The 19,753-nt window shown below is 38.8% G+C and overlaps 3 protein-coding genes across 3 annotated transcripts; 2 read left to right on the top strand and 1 right to left on the bottom strand.

Moving 5' to 3' along the window:
* Nucleotides 1-5,038: 5,038 nt before the first annotated feature.
* Nucleotides 5,039-10,070, bottom strand: LOC140799280 (exocyst complex component SEC15B). The gene is given in 3 exon segments (XM_073153537.1): nt 5,039-5,343; nt 7,563-9,626; nt 9,628-10,070. Coding segments are annotated over 2 exon segments (2,391 nt in total). The 5' UTR covers nt 9,973-10,070; the 3' UTR covers nt 5,039-5,343; nt 7,563-7,580.
* An 885-nt stretch (nt 10,071-10,955) lies between these two features.
* On the top strand, nt 10,956-12,099 carry LOC140798980 (protein LURP-one-related 8-like). The gene is made up of 3 exons (XM_073153072.1): nt 10,956-11,240; nt 11,323-11,568; nt 11,971-12,099. Exons 1-3 carry the CDS (start codon nt 10,956-10,958, stop codon nt 12,097-12,099), a joined length of 660 nt encoding a protein of 219 aa, XP_073009173.1.
* A 4,130-nt stretch (nt 12,100-16,229) lies between these two features.
* On the top strand, nt 16,230-17,408 carry LOC140798706 (salt stress-induced protein-like). Its single transcript, XM_073152712.1, has 3 exons — nt 16,230-16,553; nt 16,642-16,836; nt 16,912-17,408. The coding sequence occupies exons 1-3, from the start codon at nt 16,545-16,547 to the stop codon at nt 17,155-17,157; spliced, it is 450 nt and encodes a 149-aa protein (XP_073008813.1). The 5' UTR covers nt 16,230-16,544; the 3' UTR covers nt 17,158-17,408.
* Nucleotides 17,409-19,753: the final 2,345 nt, after the last annotated feature.

Genomic DNA, 19,753 nt, shown 5'->3' with positions numbered 1-19,753 from the left:
TGTTCTTTTCTTTCTTCTAAAAAGATAACAAACTAAAAAGATGCAAATATGTTGTAATTATTCTTTACAAATAAACTAATAAAATGGGTTGTTTATAAGTATATCAAAAGACCAAAAGAGATAGAGTTTATTATCCATATTATTTGCAAAAGCTCCTAAAAATATAATTAGCTCAAACACGAAGAAAACCAACCTTCATCTCTTGATGACCATAATAATCCTATCTTAAATATGATTATAAATAATTTAAATAACACAAATAAAAGTTCAGAGAGTTACTGCAAAATTTAGCCTACCTAAAAATGGATGAAGTATATTTTATCCTAAATTTAATCCTCTAAAACAAGCATCCATGTAATGATACAACTATCTAAATTTAAAGTAACCATCTCTTACGATTAGCTACAAGAATTTATCTATAAATTATATGGACAAATAACCGTTTGCTCCATCTAAATATTTTTTTGTACTTAAAACTTATAAGAACTTAACTTGTTTACGATTCAGACCAAATTACAACCACCAGATTTACGGTGTTTTCATTAGCGCCAATGCTTCTCTCCATTAATAAATATTTAAAATACCCAAGCTGCCTCTACTATCTTCAAATCATATCATATTTTTAGAGTTAATTATGTTTTAACCATTGATCTATGATTTTTTTAATGAGTTTTTGACCAAGCTAGCTATGTTCTAAACTTTATTTACTAATATAGAGCACTCCTCAAACTTATTGTCAAAAGAGTTTATTTTATAATAAGATAAAAACGTTGAACTCATAAGTGTTTGCCTCTAGGATAAAAATGCTACCAAGATAAGCATTTTTATAAAGGGTAGAAAATTTATCTTACGTTGCCGAAACATTAACTAAAATAAATTTATATAAATAAAACGTTGAGTATTTCAGTGTTTTACTGTCAAATAAAAACGCTGAACTGTTAATTGTATAAACATATAAAATATTTATGAATTCAATTTTTTAGGTAAAACCATAATAAAATAGACTCATCTTAATAATATGTATGTTTGAGGAGCACTCCATTTAGTTTTTTTTTTTCCTACCATTAGAGTACGTTATTCGAGATGCAACAATACCTCGTCTTATAATCTTATCAGTCATAGCATTTGCCGTCATGTTTGACTCGCCTTTGGATCTACAGTTCTGCAGATGAATATCAAGTGTCTAAAAAAAGACAATCCAATCAAGAGAGTAAGTAGAGATAAGTTGGAAAAGTCAAACTGTTAAAGTCAAACAGATGAAGCTAATTCGTACGTGACATCTAACAACAGGGATACGTCTTGGTCTTAGCACTTGATTGAGAAGTTTAAACTTAAACTATTCCGAAGTCAAAGTTGGACTTCGAAAATAATTGCATTTTGACTTTTAACTTATTTTCATGTAGTTCATACCAAGTTGTAAAGGTTCGTCAGTTATTAAAGGAGACGCAAAAATACTTAACGAAAATGATTTATAATAGAAAATTATAGCGGTAATGGAGTAAAATGATTCAGTATTTGCTTCATTAGTTGTGGATGGCATAACAATGGAGAAATTAAGTACGAAATATATAAAAAGTAAGTTTGAGATTTTAGCGTTGTCGTACAGTTGATTACTCCGACAGAGAGCATGTCGGGCCGGCGAACGCCGGCGGGCTCCACCGCAGTTTGGTCCGACCTCGTCGCCCGACGACTCTAGCGAAATCTCACCACCGCCGAACTGCACCCAGATAGGCATACGTGGTTGGGTCCCGTACTTACCCGCCAATTAGAATCCGGTATTTTCTTTTGTTTGCGGGTGAAGTGGGCGTGGGTGGGAAGCGTAGGTTGAGGGCTTCTCCAAACTCCCCGCGGACACGTGTCGCTCTCTGGGATAGTCGACGACTTCCTATTCGTTATATTTCTTTGTTCGTCGACTCTTCCTCTTTCCTGCTCTCTCCCCTCTCTATATATCACAGTTGGTATCTTCTACTACTACTACTACCTGTTCCGTTCTTCCACTCTTAGCATCGATGGCTCGCACGCTCTTCAACACTGCTTCTTTGCTCGCTCGCTCGTTCAACATGTAAGGAAAAAAAAGAAAACCACCTTTTATGAAGCATTGAAGCTTATAATCTTACGACTTTCTTGGATCCTTGAAAGGTCCTTTTAACCTTTCAAGGTTACGAAGAATTCATTTCATTTTTTTTATTTTTTTATTATTATTTTATAGGAAGGGGTTCGCTTCAGCAAGTCCTGCTGCAGCTACCGTGGTGAAAGACAGCAGAAGCTTAGAAGAAGAGAGAGTGGAAGAAAAGAAAAGCAAGACCGTTGGATATTCCAACCGTTCTTCGTCTTCTACTTCCAGTTCTTGGGTGCCGGATCCTATCACCGGCTATTACCGCCCGGGGAATCAGAAGACCGGGGCGGATGCAGTGGAGCTGAGGAAGATTTTTCTCTATGACAAATCTTAGTTCTAAGAGAGATGTATGCATGCCATGTTATTGATCAAATCTCCTCCTGCTTAACTACCTTTATTTAGCCGAAAGAAAGAAAAAATCATCAGAAATGAGCACCAAGTACTTCTTTGTTAGTTATGAAGCTTGATGATACTGCATATATTGATTGCAATCTTATGTATTCTGATGTTTTTGTTCAGAATTCTTTGACCAATTAAAAGTGGTTACCCTTGCAAATAGCTCGTTGACATCTAGGAATATGGAGCAAAGTCAGAACTATCATTTTCTTTTCCTTTCGTTGGACTTTTTAGAGTTATTAGAGATAAGTCGCGACCCACATGAAACAGGCATGGTAAAATCTCAGCCAAATACTTATAAGGGATCTTTCACATCACCCTTATCTCAAACTGTTAGCAGAAAGCTTCCGAGGAGAGAAATTTTTTTTTTTTTTTTGTTAAGTGATAATGATGATGATGGTACTATAACATGATTACAAATATCAATATAATTACTTGTAGATAACATGATTAAAGTTGCTTACATGCACTGATGCACTTGAAATTATTAATTATGATTTAGGTACAGCCTATCAAACTACCTAACTTTCCAGAAAGAATGGTTGTGAGACAACTCTTTTTGTGAGATCTCTCCCACTTTTTAATATGGAAAATTACCTTTCTAAAATAATAATATATATATATATATCTAGTATTAGTGGATGAGGTCACCTTTTCTTTTTTATACTAGATTTTGTTTTGCAACCAATTCTTTAATATATTTTATAATATCTGGTGAGTGAGATGTTTTAATTTATCATAAGCAGATTTTTCTACTCAAAGATTAACATCTAAAGCATCCAATGCAACTTTTTAATTTGATATGATATTCTTTTTTTTTTTTTTCCTTTCCTTTCATTGATTTGATTTCCATATACTAATAAAATATATATATATCTTAAGTGGCAGCTAGCAACCAGCAGACAACAATTATATGTGCGGATAAGAAGCAATCAACATTACATATTATCTATGATGGGATAAGAACAAGGGGCATAAGATTTAATGACTGCTGAAGGTATTGATTGACCTAATAAACAACAAATAATTTAATATATTCCCATGTTCTTTCGAAAAGCATAAAAAAAACTATTGAAATACTCAGCCTAATACTAAAACAGAATAATAATAAGAACGATTTGGCCTAGCTCCAAGAAGCCTGGGAGAGTAGAATGACCAACTTTTACACGAATTTTCAAGTGGATGAGATCGGTCGAGAAGAGTAGTCAGAGGCAATTCGCTAATATGGAGCTGTTTATATCTTACTCGACAAAAGGAAGGTTACAAGTCTCCAACTATTAAAGCTATACAAGGATATCACAGCAATCTTAGTTACTAATTAGTTCCTCAAAAGAAAAGTCCATTTAAGACATATCAAACTCAAATATTTCTTTCCATCGGATAGGGCGATAAATCCTCACTCAAGGTAGAAAAAAAGGAAATAAAATAAAATCTCCAGATGTCATATTGTCTTGAAAAATGTTGGGAAATAACTTACATATTTCCAGTTGCATTGATCTCCTTTCCAATTGAAATTGTTAGCTTACAGGCCTTGCTGAAGAAGTAGGCAAAATTTTAAACAACTATATGAATTTGTCTATTATATGTCTCTGGAGGTCTGGAAAGAACAGAAGAATAAGCAAAAGAATAGAAAAGAAATCATTATTGAGTACATTCAAAGAACATCCTCGGAGCTTAGTAACTTTCTTCATATGCATACATGCTTCAAAATAATTATGACATCATGTCTACATGCAATCTGTGACAGCTTGATGAAATAATCTTGTAAAAGAGCCAGAAAAAATTAGTACTGAATGAAGAAGTTGAAAAGTAGACAAAAATGCTACTCAAAACTACAAGATGCTCAGAGATGTCTCAACTATTTGATTTCACTACCAGAGTTTTAAAGGAAAGAAGGGGAAGTTATAGATAGATATGATGGCCCTTCTGCAATTCTTCTTGCAACATTGCCTGCTCACAGGCAGCAGCCATAAAGGGTGTGTATCTCTACACTTCAAGTTAAAAAAGAAAACAATTTCCTCTAGTGCATCCACATCAAAGTACTTCCAGGTAAACTATTTGCAAATGTGAAACAAAATTGTTGCCTGCATTCATAATATAACCAAATAATTATATTATCACCAAGATACATAGATGGTAACCCCTTTTAAAATAATGTTGATGACCAACAGCACAATGAATCTTTTGAATTTAATATGCATTCATTTTTAGATTACTCATGGCCCATAGATGGATCCAAGAGAAAGTGTTCAGTGAAGAGTAAAAGGAACTACGATGAAAGAAATAAAAGAGAAGAGGGTAAACAAATTACATTGTTTCCATGAATGTGCAAGATGAGGCAAACACAAGTACTTAGTAGTCAGAGAAACCTTGAGTCAAATACAAGTTTGATGAAGAATATAATGCAGATTAAGTAGCAAACATACAATTGTCCTAGCTAGTAAGCCTCACTTGCCATTCTAGACATACGACACAAAAAGGATTCCAAAATATAAACTTTATGGCATGCTTGATAAAGAACTGGCTGAAAAAAATAAATAAGACTAGTTAAAAAATTTACCAGTTTCCTTGGCCAAACAACAAGTATCTCATAGAAAGAGAAAAATTTAGTTACAAAATATTAGTTATCAAAAACCTCCTTTCAAAGGAATCTGAGATATCGACAGAGGGTAGATTGGGGGATTAAGGTTGTTGAAAGTGATGAGATTAATAGAAGAGTCATCGAGTGTAGATTTGACCTGGTGATGGTGAAACTATTGAAGGGCCAATTTTTGTAGACTGTAGATTCTTCTCGTAATATCGATTAACATTGCTGCAGGCTATCCTCATAACTGCCAGAAATATGAAAGATTCATGTATCACTATTGTGTGTTAGCACCTACACAGGTAATCCACTGGTACAATACGATTTTGCAAATCAAAGCAATCTCTAAAGACAGTACAAGAAATAGATATCAGAAGTGCATAACTGTAGTACTAGTTTTGGAGAGAGGGCCTCACATCCTCAGGGATCATGGTCCAAAGTATGCAGAGAATTCTAAGTGAAATGGGTTAAATATACAGTGATCCTCCAAAATGTGTTCTTTAACAATAGTGAAATGATTAGTGACCACTCTCTTGTGGTTTTCAGCAAATTAGAAAGGATTGTAATAGAAGTAGGAGGAGGAACAAGGAGGTGAAGGTAATCTCCAAAAACCTTTTAAGTTAAAAGGTCTTGGTTGGGTCTTGCCGAGCCAGGCCCAAACTGATCCAAGTACCATCTTCTTCCTCTTCCTGCTGCATGCATGCCCTAGACCTCAACTCACTTGAACAAAATCCTCTCTTGCCCTTACAATGCTATCCCTCCATTTGCCTTATTTCTTCCTCTCTCAGTATGAGGCAACTTGTCTTTCTCGATTACAAGCATGATTGTCCTTCTCAGATATGCAAGGTGCTTGGTGTCATAAGAATCCCTTGTCTTGTATCATCAATGGAACGACAAAATGATGTAACAAGAATAGGCGCCACCAGGTTTAGCACATAGTGCCCTCATCATTTTATACCAATCCTGACAATCCTCCTTAGAAGTAATTTGTTGTTTTCCAAACTTCAGAGTTTGTTGTTGATGATCTCACTGAACTAGAAAAACTAAGGCTTGTTGGGATAGATTGAAATCCTACAAAGTTTCATCAGAAAACTGCATTCCCATGGGAAAATTTTGCCGGATAGGATTTCTTTTCCTAGTATGGTGTTTGGGAAGCATTTTATAGGAAATACTCCTGTAGGAAAATGTTCTTTTCGTTAAAAGGAAATTCACTCTGAGCTTCTTCCTTTTTCTATCCTTGAGGTCATAGGCCACTGTTCTTCTCATAAGTCTCATGGTAGCTCTTATTCTTCCCCTTCTTCTCTTCCCCTCCCCTCTTTCTCCTCTCTGCCTGCTCTAGCAAACCGTCTGACCACACCCTAAAATGGCTATGACTACACCTTTACACCTTCCAACCCCTCCAGTTGCAGCAACCCACCCCCATCACCTCTCTTGATCTTTTGACAACCTCACCGCCATTGCATCGGGGATCTGGCCAACATCTCTCCCCCCCAGCCCTAGGTTTTCCTCCTCTCTTCTCTATGGTGGGTTTGCCTCCTCTTCCTCTCTCTCTCCCTCTCTCTCTTCCCCTTTCCATGACCATGGTGGGTTCTCTTTTTTTCTTTCTCTGACCCTCCAATTTTCTCTGAGGTCCAAAATAGACCCTAACAAAACAAAACAAAACAAAAAAAAGAAAGAAAAGAATTGAAGCCATTCCTAAGGAAAAAAATCACTAAAGAATCATATACTTACAAAAGTCGATTTCTATAGGCTTAAAACCATGAAGGAATTCTAGCAAATATTGCTAGACAGGTCCTGATAGATGTTCCGATAAAGCAACAATTTCTAGAAGATAAATCTTATGTGACACACCATCATTGTAACTTTACCTATTTTGTGGCAGGTTCTCAAGTTAAATGTTATGATGCTTGAGTAGAATAATTAAAATTAAAAATCTGAAAGCACAAATATTTACTAATCCTAATTACTCAATAAAATTGAATTGCATATAGTGCTCAGTGATCGTGATTGTGTCACACTTTATTCATGTACACTCATTACAGAAGTATCTGGGTAACTGCATATACAAGAAGCAAAGAGTAAATCAAGAAATAAATTCTTATGCATAACATCACAGTGTAAAGCTGCAAAAGGTTCTCAATCTTTTTGAAGAAATTAAGAGCACAAGACAGTAAATATAGTCACAAAGTCTCGTGATTTTAAAACATATGAAAAATATAGCATCAATAAATCAGGTAGGCAAAACAAATAAAATAAAGAATCAAGAACATATTTTTCATGCAAGAAATAAGGGTAATCTGGTACCATCGAACTTACATCTGGAGGGTAATAATCATGAAGAAGTATTCCTAATCAACTATGCTGATAGCAAACAAACAATAATAAAAAAAAAGAAGACACACCAAGAACAATCTAAATTACATGAACCACACATCAAAGAAAAGAAGGGCAGAGAAGCTCTCTCACTATTTTGAAGCAACAATTTTAGCTAGCCTCCTTGAGCCTTTTTATCAAAGCATCAAAAGATTTCTTTTTCGTATTTGTCTTTGCACCCCTTGCACTAAATGTTGAGAATAATCTATCAGATGAATCCCTGAATTTCTCCGATATGGTTACGACTTTCTTATGATCTAGCTTGTTATAACTCCTCTCACGGATCACCGCGTTCAGGAAATTCTCAGGGTTGTTGCTCATAAGCAAGTTAACCAGCTGCCTTGCCTCATTCAGTGCCAGCTTCAGCTCATTCACATTCAATTCCTCAGAATCAGCAAACAAACTGGATAGATTATCAGAAAATGACTCGAAAAGCCTAAGATCACTGTCAATTCCTGAAACAGCATTTGCATTAAACCTTTTTACTGCATCGCTGAGGAACAGCCCGACAATCTTCTCGGAGAGATAGGCTAGGACTCCCTGAAGAATGCGCCAGAGGACCTGAAGGGGAAGTATCTGCTTTGCAGTCGACACCAATGTGTCGAGGTATATGATCAACTCGTTGGAATACTCATTCCCATTCAGAGGTGGGTCGTCAGCCATCCAATTCACAGCGTCTGTCAAGACCATGAAATCGTCAATCTTTGCACAGAGCAACCTGAGGAGTTGCTCCTCTGCAGCATCACGAGACTTCTTGAGTGGGAACTCCCTCCGACCGCGCTCAGCAGCGCGAAGGGGGATGCCAGAGAGCTGAGCGGCATGGCGGAAGAAGTAAATACAAGCACGCTCCATGACAGCCATGTTGGCAGCAACCTGCATTGCCTGTGACACTCCAAGGCCCCCAGACTCAACAAGGCGTAAAATGGCACCGTCAATAACCTCAGCAAGGAGTCGATCGAGATACTTCTTGATGACTGGGAAAAAGTTGAGCTGACCACCATGAGACACGAAACTGACCGAATCCTCAACGAACGATCGGACTATGCGGCAGAGATCAGGGACAGTGGATGAGAAAGGTGCCACATAGGGGAATGCCGGCATTATATCAGAAACCTGAATCTGGAAGGCAAGCACATTCATCGAATACTCGTACTCCTTCTTCATAAACATCTGCTCAAATTTATCGGCTGCAAGTGCCTCCGACACCTGACGCCGGCAATCCGCAAGAAGAAGCTCATGGTACTTGTCGCCAAACTTCCCAAGCACATCAAGGAGGGGATCAACAATATAGCCGTACCGGCGAAGAGTGACTGCAAGAAGGCTAACATAGTCCTTGATCAATAGCAAATGGTTCGCAGTCTGCATTCTTGAGAACTGGTCTTCAAGAACGGAAACCATCTTTGCAATGGCTGTTTCCCACAGGGCGTCCACATCGGATCTCGAGATCAATCCGCCGCCAGTGCGGAGGATTCGATCCTCGACGATGAAGAACCCGGCGATCTGCGCGAAGAAGGTCTGGTGCGATTCAAGAAACGGGGTCATGGATGATACCTGGAAGTCGGAGGTGAGTTGCAGCTTCCGGTTCTCGAAGTAGTACTTCTTGAATCGGTCTTCAAGGCCGAGGGTTTGATGGATGTGGTAGGCGCGGTAGAGCGGGGTGAGGTCGAAGACGACGGCGCCGCTCTCCGCGGCGGAGGCGGCGGCGGCGATGACGTCGTCGGAGTCGCCGTCGAGGTCGAGGGAGTAGACGAACTCGGCTCGCTGTTTCACTCGGAGCTCCTCGTCGCGCTGGCGGGCGGCGGAGGCGCGGGCAATGGCGACCTGGCCGAGGCTGCGGCTGGCGACGCGGATCTGGACCATCCAATCGGAGAAGTCCTTGGAGATGACGCGCTCGGCGTGGGATCGGATGGCGGGGACGAGGGCGGAGAGCATGCGGCGGAGGGCGGGGAGGGGGACGGGGGAGGAGGCGAGGTCGGACTCTATGGCGTCGACGGCGCGGAGGGCGAGGTAGAGGTCGGAATTGGCAAGGTGAGAGTTAGCGCGGGCGCAGAGGGAGAGGAGGCGGGCGCAGCGACGGGAGAGGGAAAGGGCGGAGGAGAGGTTGGCGGCGAGGGAACGGGCAGCCAGGTAGGAGTCGAGGGAGGAGAGGAGGGGGGAGGGATGAGGACTGGAGGACGGAATTGGAATCGGAGAGGGACGACTTGAGATCGTCGACGTCAGAGAGGAGGGAGCGGAGGTCGTCGACGGCGCGGATGAAGTCCTGGTAGTGCGCCTTGCAGACCTCCTCGATCTCAGACTCCTTGGAGCGGGAGAAGTGGCGGAGCGAGGAGAGGAAGGACTCCGGCCGGCCAGATGCGAAGGCCCGGCGGACGAAGGGGCCGAGGTCGTCTCCGTTGGAGATCGCCGACGAGAGCTGGAGGTAGTCGTGGTGGTCGGAGGAGTCACCAAGGTTGCCATTGGCCAGGAGCACCGACGAATCCTGGGGACCGCCTTTGCGACGCATCGCGGCGAGGACGGGAATTGGATCACGGATCTAGGGAGGAGGAGGAGGACGAAGATGGAGTCTGCTTGGAAGAGAGAAGACTTCGAGTCGAATGACCGAATCGCCCCCCACGGAAACCGGAAGGACTACTGTCGTTCTGCGGATCCGGAGGGTGCTTGGATCCGAATCCGATAGGTAGGTTTGGTTTAACTAACACCAAACTAGTGACGTATTAGTTGCTCTCTTTGACGTTGGCCGAAGAATATCTAAATCTAATATTCCTTAGTCTCTTCTTCATGTTCTTTAATAATAAGTTTCTGAAGACTAGTAGTTCGGTCTTTCTAACGCTCACTAAATGGCCCAAGGACCCCGAACCCGAGTCCACTGGGCCTAATTGGGCTCTTAATAAACTAAATAATTGAAATCTTTATACGTAGTTAGTTGTCTCAATTTGAAGTTTTTGTATTTGCAATGCTGGATGCAGAGGATCAGACTCACTCCTCCTGCCGAATAAGCCAAACCCGCCACGTTTCTCGCGTCTGAACATGCATGATGGCCTCCGTCGCGCATGCAGCCGACCCACCATCCCATCCCCATCCCATTCCAGAATGAGATAAAAAGGGAAAAAAAGTGCATCACTGTATTAATCTTCTTGACCACGTACACCTTCGTTTTACGCATATTGTGGAAAACCCCTCCCCTCTTTTATTGAGTTTCTGGCTTTTTTAAGTTGGTCCTCGTCTTATTTTGATATTTAAATACGAGACATTATATGTGTTTAGAAACAGCTCCTCAAATATACCAGACAAGTAAAATAAGCAAAATCGAAGGCGGTTATTTGCAAAACTAAATAGTACAAACTGCACAAAGTGTTGACAACGATAACTATCGCACTCAAAAAAAAAAAAAAAATCAAAACAAAAGGAAAAAAAAAGGGCAAGAGCGCAGCTATACATATCCCATGAGGCCGTGACACGGCTCACTTCCAAAACCTCCGCATTCCCATGAAGAGCCCTAAGACTCCGCCGTCGACGTCCAAGCATTCTCCTCCGGCGACCACCGCCCAGCAACCCTTCGCGGTCTTCCCCGAGCTCTGCTCGCCGTCCCCGGTGCGGCTCACCGTGTGGTGCAAGTCGCTGCTCTTCAACGGCCACGGCTACACCGTCTTCGACGACGCCGACGGCCGGATGGTCTTCCGCGTCGACAACTACGCGCACAACTGGCGGGAGGAGATGGTCCTCATGGACAGCGCCGGCAACGCCTTGCTCACCGTCAGGCGCTGTCGAAAGGTACTATAATCGTCGTCGAAATCATTGAGCTTTAAATATCGTTTAAGTTAATCGTAATATCATTAAATTTATATTATTGCAGATTCTGAGGTTAATGGAGAGTTGGGAGATCTACAAGGGTGACATACAAGTGGCAAACATGGCAGGATTGCAGGTGCCAATCTTCAGGGCTACAAAGGACATGGGTAACTCTAGTTGCAGTGTGAGTATTGTCCCTAGGGTTGGAGGTGAAGCTTCCGGCTACTGGATGAGCTGGTCGCCGGATAAGGACTGGTGGTCGAAGATCTACCGGCGGCCAGCCGCCGATGATGAATCTACTGTAGCTGAGGTAATTAATTAACTTTCATATTTACTCTCACATTTGATCAGAGAAACTTAGAAAGAAAATGGTGAAAGATAACCTATCTAGGCTTTTAATGTAGCTTTTAATGCTTTGAAAATATTCCGAGTTTAATTAATTTAAAAGCAAAATGTAAAGTGTTTTAAATAAATTTCTCTGAATGTTATCGATCCATTAAACTAAAGTAGAAAACTATCAATCCAACTTGCATTGATCCTCTAATTAATACAGAATCAAGTGTATGTAGCATTCATTTATAATCATATAATTAGTTCAATTTCTATGTTTTTATCACATGATTCAATGGATGGAGAACTACCTAGCTAATAATGTGTGTATATTATATTTGACAATAATCATAATAATATACAATCTGATTAAAATTGACAGGTAAGTAGAAAACTTGGGGCTTCAAAGAAGGCGTTGCTGGATAAAGATGTCTTCACCTTGACAGTGCAACCTGGGATGGATCAAGCCATTGCAATGGCTATGATCATGATCACCAACTCAATGAGATGATCATATATTGTTATGGGATGTCCCAATTTCTCAACAGAAAAAAAAAGAAAAAAAGAAAAAAAGAAAGGAAGAACATATATGTATCTATTCAATTTGATATTTGTATAAAAAAAACTTTTGAACTTTCAATATTTATTTAATGGGATGCCCCATTTTTCTCAATAAATATATATATGTATATGTTCAATTTGATAATTGTATGAGAGATGAAGTGCCTGTTATATATGAGAGTATGGATTGTTAAGGATGTACAAGTAAATCTTAGAAGAACCAATGAAATTTCCACTATGAATCATGAAGTAGTCTTTTCCAAGTTAGCAACAATATTCCTAGTTTTGGTTTAAATTTAAATTCTACCGGCACTGATTTAATTGGGACATTATTAAGCTCGCATTTTTTCAACAAAAAAATAAAAATAAAAATAAAAATGTTCCAGTGGAGATTATATTTTTTAAAATTTTATTGATCGATCTTAGGGTTCACACCTTATGTTTTTCAAACGGGGTAATCATATATAAACTAAATTAATCAGAAAGGTTATAACAAGCTTAAACCATACGCGCACAATACTCTGAAAATTTTGCCACAGATTAACTCGTAAGTTCGCCGATAGAATTAAAGCCCATGCCGACCTCATTAAGGAATGGCAAGATTCAATTATCGGGCTACAGTAGTAAATATGCAAGTTAGCCTAACCATCTTTATCAAGATAAGGACATGACATGGATTATAGCACATACTATCATATATTAGCCCTTCATTTCATGTGAATTAAACCTTCCATATGAAAAAAGGAACATACTAAGCCAACCAATATGACAGATCCAACATCTGACTAATACCCAGTGTTAAGACTTAGAATACTTGTCTGATCACTAGAATTAGAACTTGATACATATGATTAGCAAAATAATTTATCCAAATAATGTTGTAAAAATTTTAAAATATATGCTTGAAAAGTTGATATATGAGAGGAAAGTTGATCGAAAATAATGTAGGCTTTGCCTTTATTATCGTTCAAAGTCTATTAATATATGGATATTTATTTTTTAATGTCTCAAAAGCATTCTGACTTTTAATTTTCTTATTGGATAGTTATCATATAGAAGTAATGGAATATTCTCTATTTCATTAGCTATTATATATTAGGTCAAAGTTGACTACGAATATTTTTAAGGGCATTAATAAAGACAAAATATAGTGTGTTTTTGTTAATTTTTTCTCTCACCTATCAATTAGAATATAATATTACTTTGTGTGCTAGTAAGACTTGCCCCATGCATCAATTCTAAGATCTCATAGCTTCAAATCTTAGAAATAGATTTGGTAGATACTGTAGCAAGTTGATTGCCAAGTGGAACATTTATGTGGCTCAAAAAGGGAAGCAATTTCTCCGTTAATGCAAATCCAGAGTTGGTCCAGTGCTTCATTATTTCTTCAAGTAAATTACAAGAAAGAAGAAGATATACACCATATTGTAACAATGACATGCATCAATTGCATTCTTAAACTAACATTTAGAGTATGTGTGTATATATATATATATCCACAACTATGTATATCTCCAGTTGGACTTTGGTTGGAGTGCTTTCAAGTTCAAAGTAATTGTTTATCTTGTACATGTAGTCTTCTGTGTCTAGGGTTAAGCCACAATATCATAGTTACATGTACCTCTTTGAAGTTCTTGTTTTTTTGTATGGACATCCTTCAAAGATAACTAACAATTAAAATCTCAACAAGTTGTGTAAAAAGATAGAAACACTCTTATTCTTGTATGCGGTCACTCATTTAAAATTTTAACAATTATATACTTAGAGTAATTTATGAATTAACACGGCATCAGAGCGATAAATTCTGACTTCCTAATAAACTTTCAAGTCCTTAAGAATAATATTTTTAAAGGGAAATAAAAAGGATTGTAATGTAACGTAACGTGTATGAGTGCATGATTGAAATCTCTACATCACTCTCTACTTTTCTGGAAGCATCATCCTTCTATCTTCTTAGACTTGACAAAGATTCTACTTGACAAATTAGGGCAGGCAGGCAGGCATTCATCCATGCATGCTGCTTGGTTGAGTTTGACATGTTAGATACTTAGATTTGCTCATCACGTAACACGAGATACGATAAGGCTGGGATTGCTACTGTTTCAGGAGACTATTGTGCACCAGTCATTAATTTAGTCCATGAATTTAAACTTTTCGGAGTTCTTTTTTGTTTTAATTTTCTCTAACGTATACCTTTTGAAAGTTCCTTATTTAAATTCGATATTTACACATATATTACTCTTAATTGCAAGTGCTTTTTTTCCATCTATGAAATGGTTTGGGATTTTAAATATAATTACCAAATTTAAATAAAATAGTACCTATATATATATACATATATGCAAATAAAGAGCTTTTGAGTATTTAATAGTTCATCATTTCCATTGCCAAAAATAAATAAAAAACCTTCATTCGTGACACTTGTTTATAAGTCAAAACTCCCTTTTCTCGAATGATTTGGCTTAGCTCAAAGTTTTGTCTCATGTAGTATATATATATATATATATAAATTATTTGAGGTCCTGACTCATTCTTTGTGGTCCATTGCTCTTCCTCTTCTTGTGGTTGCTTAATTCACCTTAGGGATTTATCAGCCAGATGCAATGAATGCCTTTGTATTCCATGTGTTGTAAGGATATTCTAAACGGATAGGGAATAATTGGGACTGCATTTATCAATTCGGAAGATCGTATGCATGTCAATGTATTGTGTGCGATCGATATACTGACGTGTATTTGCTCGGATTGTTTAAAGTGTCCATTAGATACGTTGTTTAGACTCTACTCTGTTAAATTATAAGGGGAATTTTTTTTATTATTCTTATCAATTCGAGCCACGGATGTATGTCAACGTGTCAATCATACACATTCAATAGTTTAAATTGCACTGGTCCTAGAACTCATATTTGACTTCGAGTGCCACTTGGCCCGTCAGATGTGCGGGATCGATATTTATACTCCATTACATTAAACTATAATGAGATTTTTATTATTCTTATTAGTTTGAGCATGCATGGCAACGTGTCAATCGTGCACATTCAATAGTCTAAATTACACTTGCTCTAGTTCTATAACTCATGTGCTAGATTTCGAATATTATCTAGATCATCAAATATACGTGATCCAATACACGAAAGTGTATTTCGTAAGTATTATTATATTTTAATAAATTAATTATAAATCAAAATATCTATTTTCACTGTTTACAAATCAGCTCTCTTTTTATAGTGGGCAAAAGTGGTAGGCTAGCCCATCTCGCTGAGGTGCTAGATATTTAGAATTTTTTTGGGGCAATGTTTAATTGAAAAGCCCACGATTAGAGAGGATTTGAATTGTTTAGGCTCTTAAATCATTCAATTAACCCAATTTTTACCATTTTAGAAATAGTTCGATTGGAGCTATTACTCCTAATAGTTAATTGTGAAATATTAGGCAACGTGTAATCTAGTACACCAAAAACATGTTTGAAAAGTATCATTATAAAGCTCCTACTCAAAAAGTATCCAAGGCTAAATATAAACTAATTGCTTTGGTGAATCGAAGGAGTCAAACAAATGGACTTATCATCTTTTATGGTTAAATTGCAAAGAGAAAACTAAGCAACTATCTTAGATTAGAAGAAGATTTGATTATCTAACTCAGACATCGAAGGATCTCAACGCGTATTTTAGTCATTTGGTAGTGGACTCATTGTCGACCTGTTATAAGTATGGATGGCTTTCTAATACCAGGCCCATAGATTTCTTACCAGGACCCTGAACAACCCTTGATGGATTGGTTTTGTGCTACAGTTTCAAGAAACCTAAAACTGTTTAAATATCTATATCTATATCTATATATATATATATATATATATATAAAATCTAGTACTATTCTCTTTTAAACAAAAATAAAAATAATAAAACTACAATAATGTTTAAACTGTTTATATTCACTAGCAAAGATACGTGGCTAAACTTGGGTCGTGTAATTTTGACACGTTCCAAATTCACTACATTGCCATGGTTGTTGTACTATCTGATCAGTGACCAGTGATCAGTACCAGCCCTCTTTTAAGAATCCAAAATTTCCATCACAAGTTGACATGCATTATTATGTTTGTCTGGAATCAATTAACGTTCTTCCAAATTAGCTCATATCTTATTATCTCTTTATCACATGGTTTCATTCTTGTTTTAAAAAAAAAATAATAGACCCAAGTTAACCCACATCATTGGGTAGGTCAATAAGATTACAGAGCTTTACTATATCATTAGAAATATTGATCGTCCTTGGAGATGCTCTCATCTCCCAGACAAGCTACATATCTATAGGGCTCTATAAATACCCACCATATTCCTTCTTCATTTCACATTCTCATCACTCACTCATCACCGCCACTAGATTCAATAGAGATATGGAACTGGTATGATACGTTCTTCTTATTTGCATCCAGGCATGAATGCATGATACTAATAGTTTGTTTGTTCTACGTACTTGTTCTCCTTCTGCAGGCTGGACTCGTACAGGTTGGGCTCTGGGGTGGAAATGGAGGGAGTCCTTGGGACATGGACAACTCCTCTGTTCGCCTTGTCAAAATAACCATCTACGCCAGCAACGTTATCAACTCCTTCTCCTTTCAATACCACGTCGATGGGAAGTTACACACAGCTGGACCTTGGGGCAATGCTAGAGAAACCTTGCATGAGGTATTTGCTTCTCGTTTGCTAGCTCGGCCTTCATATTGTAGTAATTATCCTTAATTAATTAACTTAATTGTGTAGATTATATTCAGTGAGGGGGAATACTTAACAGCTATGTCCGGGACTCATGGCCCTTATACCTCCAGCATAGCGGATTGCATAAGGTCACTCAAATTTGAGACCAATCTTAAAACTCTAGGACCCTACGGTGAACAAACGCAGGGAACTCCTTTCACTGTTCCTGTGAGCAGTGGGAGGATCGTCGGCTTCTTCGGACGCTCCGGCGATCACCTTGATGCAATTGGATTGTACCTCAGGCCCAACTAATCGCATGCCTGAGATTGGCATCATCAACTTCATCTTGCTGGAGGATGAATGCCTATGCGTGCTTATATATCTATATGCAACTGTAATAAATAAAGGAAGTGAGAGAGAGAGAGAGAGAGCTTGGGAGGAGATACATGATAGCATATATATACGTACGTATGTATGTATGTATGTATGCATGTATGATGTATCTTGTTATCCTTACTTATCTCCAGAATAAATAAAATCAGTTCCATGAGTTTGCAAAGAAATGGATGTTTACACACCCATACCCTGCGACCCAGTATCAGTTATACCTACCAAAAAAATAAAATATGACATGAATATATTATGAACCATTCAAAGCTTTAGATAAAATTTATTGAATCGTGAAGCTCGTGCTATAATTGTTAGATCTCGATTTGATCCACCGTGCAGGACTATATAAATATTTCCTTCTCATCACTCATCACCATTCGAGTGAGAGACTTGGTTTGGTTAAGCTAGGTAAGCATACGTTCTACTGAATTGCATGCATGCAATCAATTGTTCTTTTCTACGTACTTGGTCTCCATTTAATTTGCAGGGTGGACTCGTGAAGGTTGGGCAGTGAAAGAGAGTCCCTGGGAGATGAAGGAATCCTCTATTCGCCTTGAGAGTATAACCATCTACTACGACAGCAACGTTATCAACTCCTTTCAAAACCGGCCTCGTGCCTCGTGCCTCGTGCCCATGTAGCTTGATGCTGCATGGGGGCGCCATGCGTCACTTGCCGCAGCGGGCCCCACCCTGCTGCCATCACCGACTTCCCTCTCCCCCACAGCCTCTCTTGCTCTCTCTTTTACTTTTCTCCACTCTCTTCCTTTCGGCCTCTCTCTCACTCTCCTATCTCTCTCAAACTCTCTTTCTCCCTCTCTCTAACTACTACCGCTGCCGCCTCGCCGGCCTACCGGCGGCTCGCGCTACCTCCCCTGGAACCGCCGCCGCCAGCGGTGAGGTCTCTCTGTTACAATCACACCAGGAAACACAGTAAAAGAGAGAGGATTTGTGGTGCTGAAAAATTTTCTACCCCATTTTCTGGTTTTCTATTACAAAGATATGCTTACCTTAAAAATAGCTTACAAATATGTTGTGGTTTCCATTTTTTTCTCCACGCCATATTCATAGCTACCAAAACAGAAAATCTCTTACTAAAAAAAACTGATTTGCACCATAATTGGCGCTTCAAATATAACTGAGAAATTAAAATAAATTAACGTGACACAAGTAGCTTAAACTAACATTCACTTCCCTAAGTTTGTTGTGTCTTCTTCACAGTCCGTAACCCAATCCTTTCCCTCATTTCTAGAAATTTGAGTTTTCCCAAAGGTTTGGTTAGAATGTCAGCAAGCTGACAATGTGCTTTACCACAATCTTCCCTTCTTCTACACATTCCCTTATGTAATGAAAACGAGTATCGATATGCTTACTTCTGTCATGGTGTACCGGATTCTTACACAAAGAGATGGTGGATTTGTTGTCAATATTGAGCATCACCTTACCAGGATTTTGGTTCAAGAGATCGGCAAGGAGAGATCCTATCCAAACTCCCTGACACGCCGCGGACGCTGATGCTATATATTCTGCTTCACATGAGAATAGTGCAACCACCATTTGCTTTCTTGACAGCCAGCTGATCAGATTAGAGCCCAAGAAGAAAGCAACACCGGTTGTGCTTTTACGATCATCTACATCACTGGCCATGTCACTATCACTATAACCCACCAAGCGCATCTCTGCTCGTTTCTTTCTCTCATAGTAGCAGCCCATACCAATTGTACCTTTAACATATCTCAATATCTGCTTTACAGCAGCCATATGCTCAGTCGTTGGAGACTCCATGTACCTGCTCACAATTCCAACCAAATAAACTAGATCTGGCCTAGTGTTTATGAGATATCTCAAACTACCCACAATGCTTCTAAACGTGGTTTGATTGACTGGAGGTGAAGAACTTTTCTTTTACTTAATTTGAGTCTTGCTTCCATTGGAGTTTGAGTTGAATTGCAACCTGCCATACCGCAATCATGAAGAATCCTTTTTGCAAAAACCTCCTGACAGAAAAAAAAGTACCATTTTGCAATTGACGAACTTCTATGCCGAGATAGTAGCTCAACAAGCCTAGATAGCTCATCTTGAACATCTCCTTCATTTGCTGCTTGAATTTTGCAATTTGTTCCTCACAATTTTCTGTAATTACTAAATCATCCACATACACACCGACAAGGAGACAATTCTCCCCTTTGCCCTCTCTGTATACAGCATGCTCAAATGGGCTTTTCTCAAGTCCAAGTGACGTCAATGTGCTGTCCAACTTGGAGTTCCAAGCTCTCGGTGCCTGTTTCAAACCGTACAAAGCTTTGTGCAATTTCAATACCTTATGTTTACTTCCCTTCTCCTCGAAACCAGTCGGCTGTTTTACATACACTTCTTCTTCTAATTCTCCATTCAAGAAGGCCGATTTAACATCCATGTGATGAAGCCACCATCCTTCTTGAGCTGCTAGAGCAATGAGCAATCTCATTGTTTCCATTCTTGCGACTGATGCAAACACTTCTTCAAAATCAATTCCTTGTTT

This window comes from Typha latifolia, chromosome 12 (assembly GCF_019914945.1).
Source record: "Typha latifolia isolate L0001 chromosome 12, TyphaL0001v2, whole genome shotgun sequence".
Taxonomy (NCBI): Eukaryota; Viridiplantae; Streptophyta; class Magnoliopsida; order Poales; family Typhaceae; genus Typha; species Typha latifolia.
The sequence above is the reverse complement of the archived record's forward strand: the minus strand, read 5'-3'. Positions and strand labels throughout refer to the sequence as shown.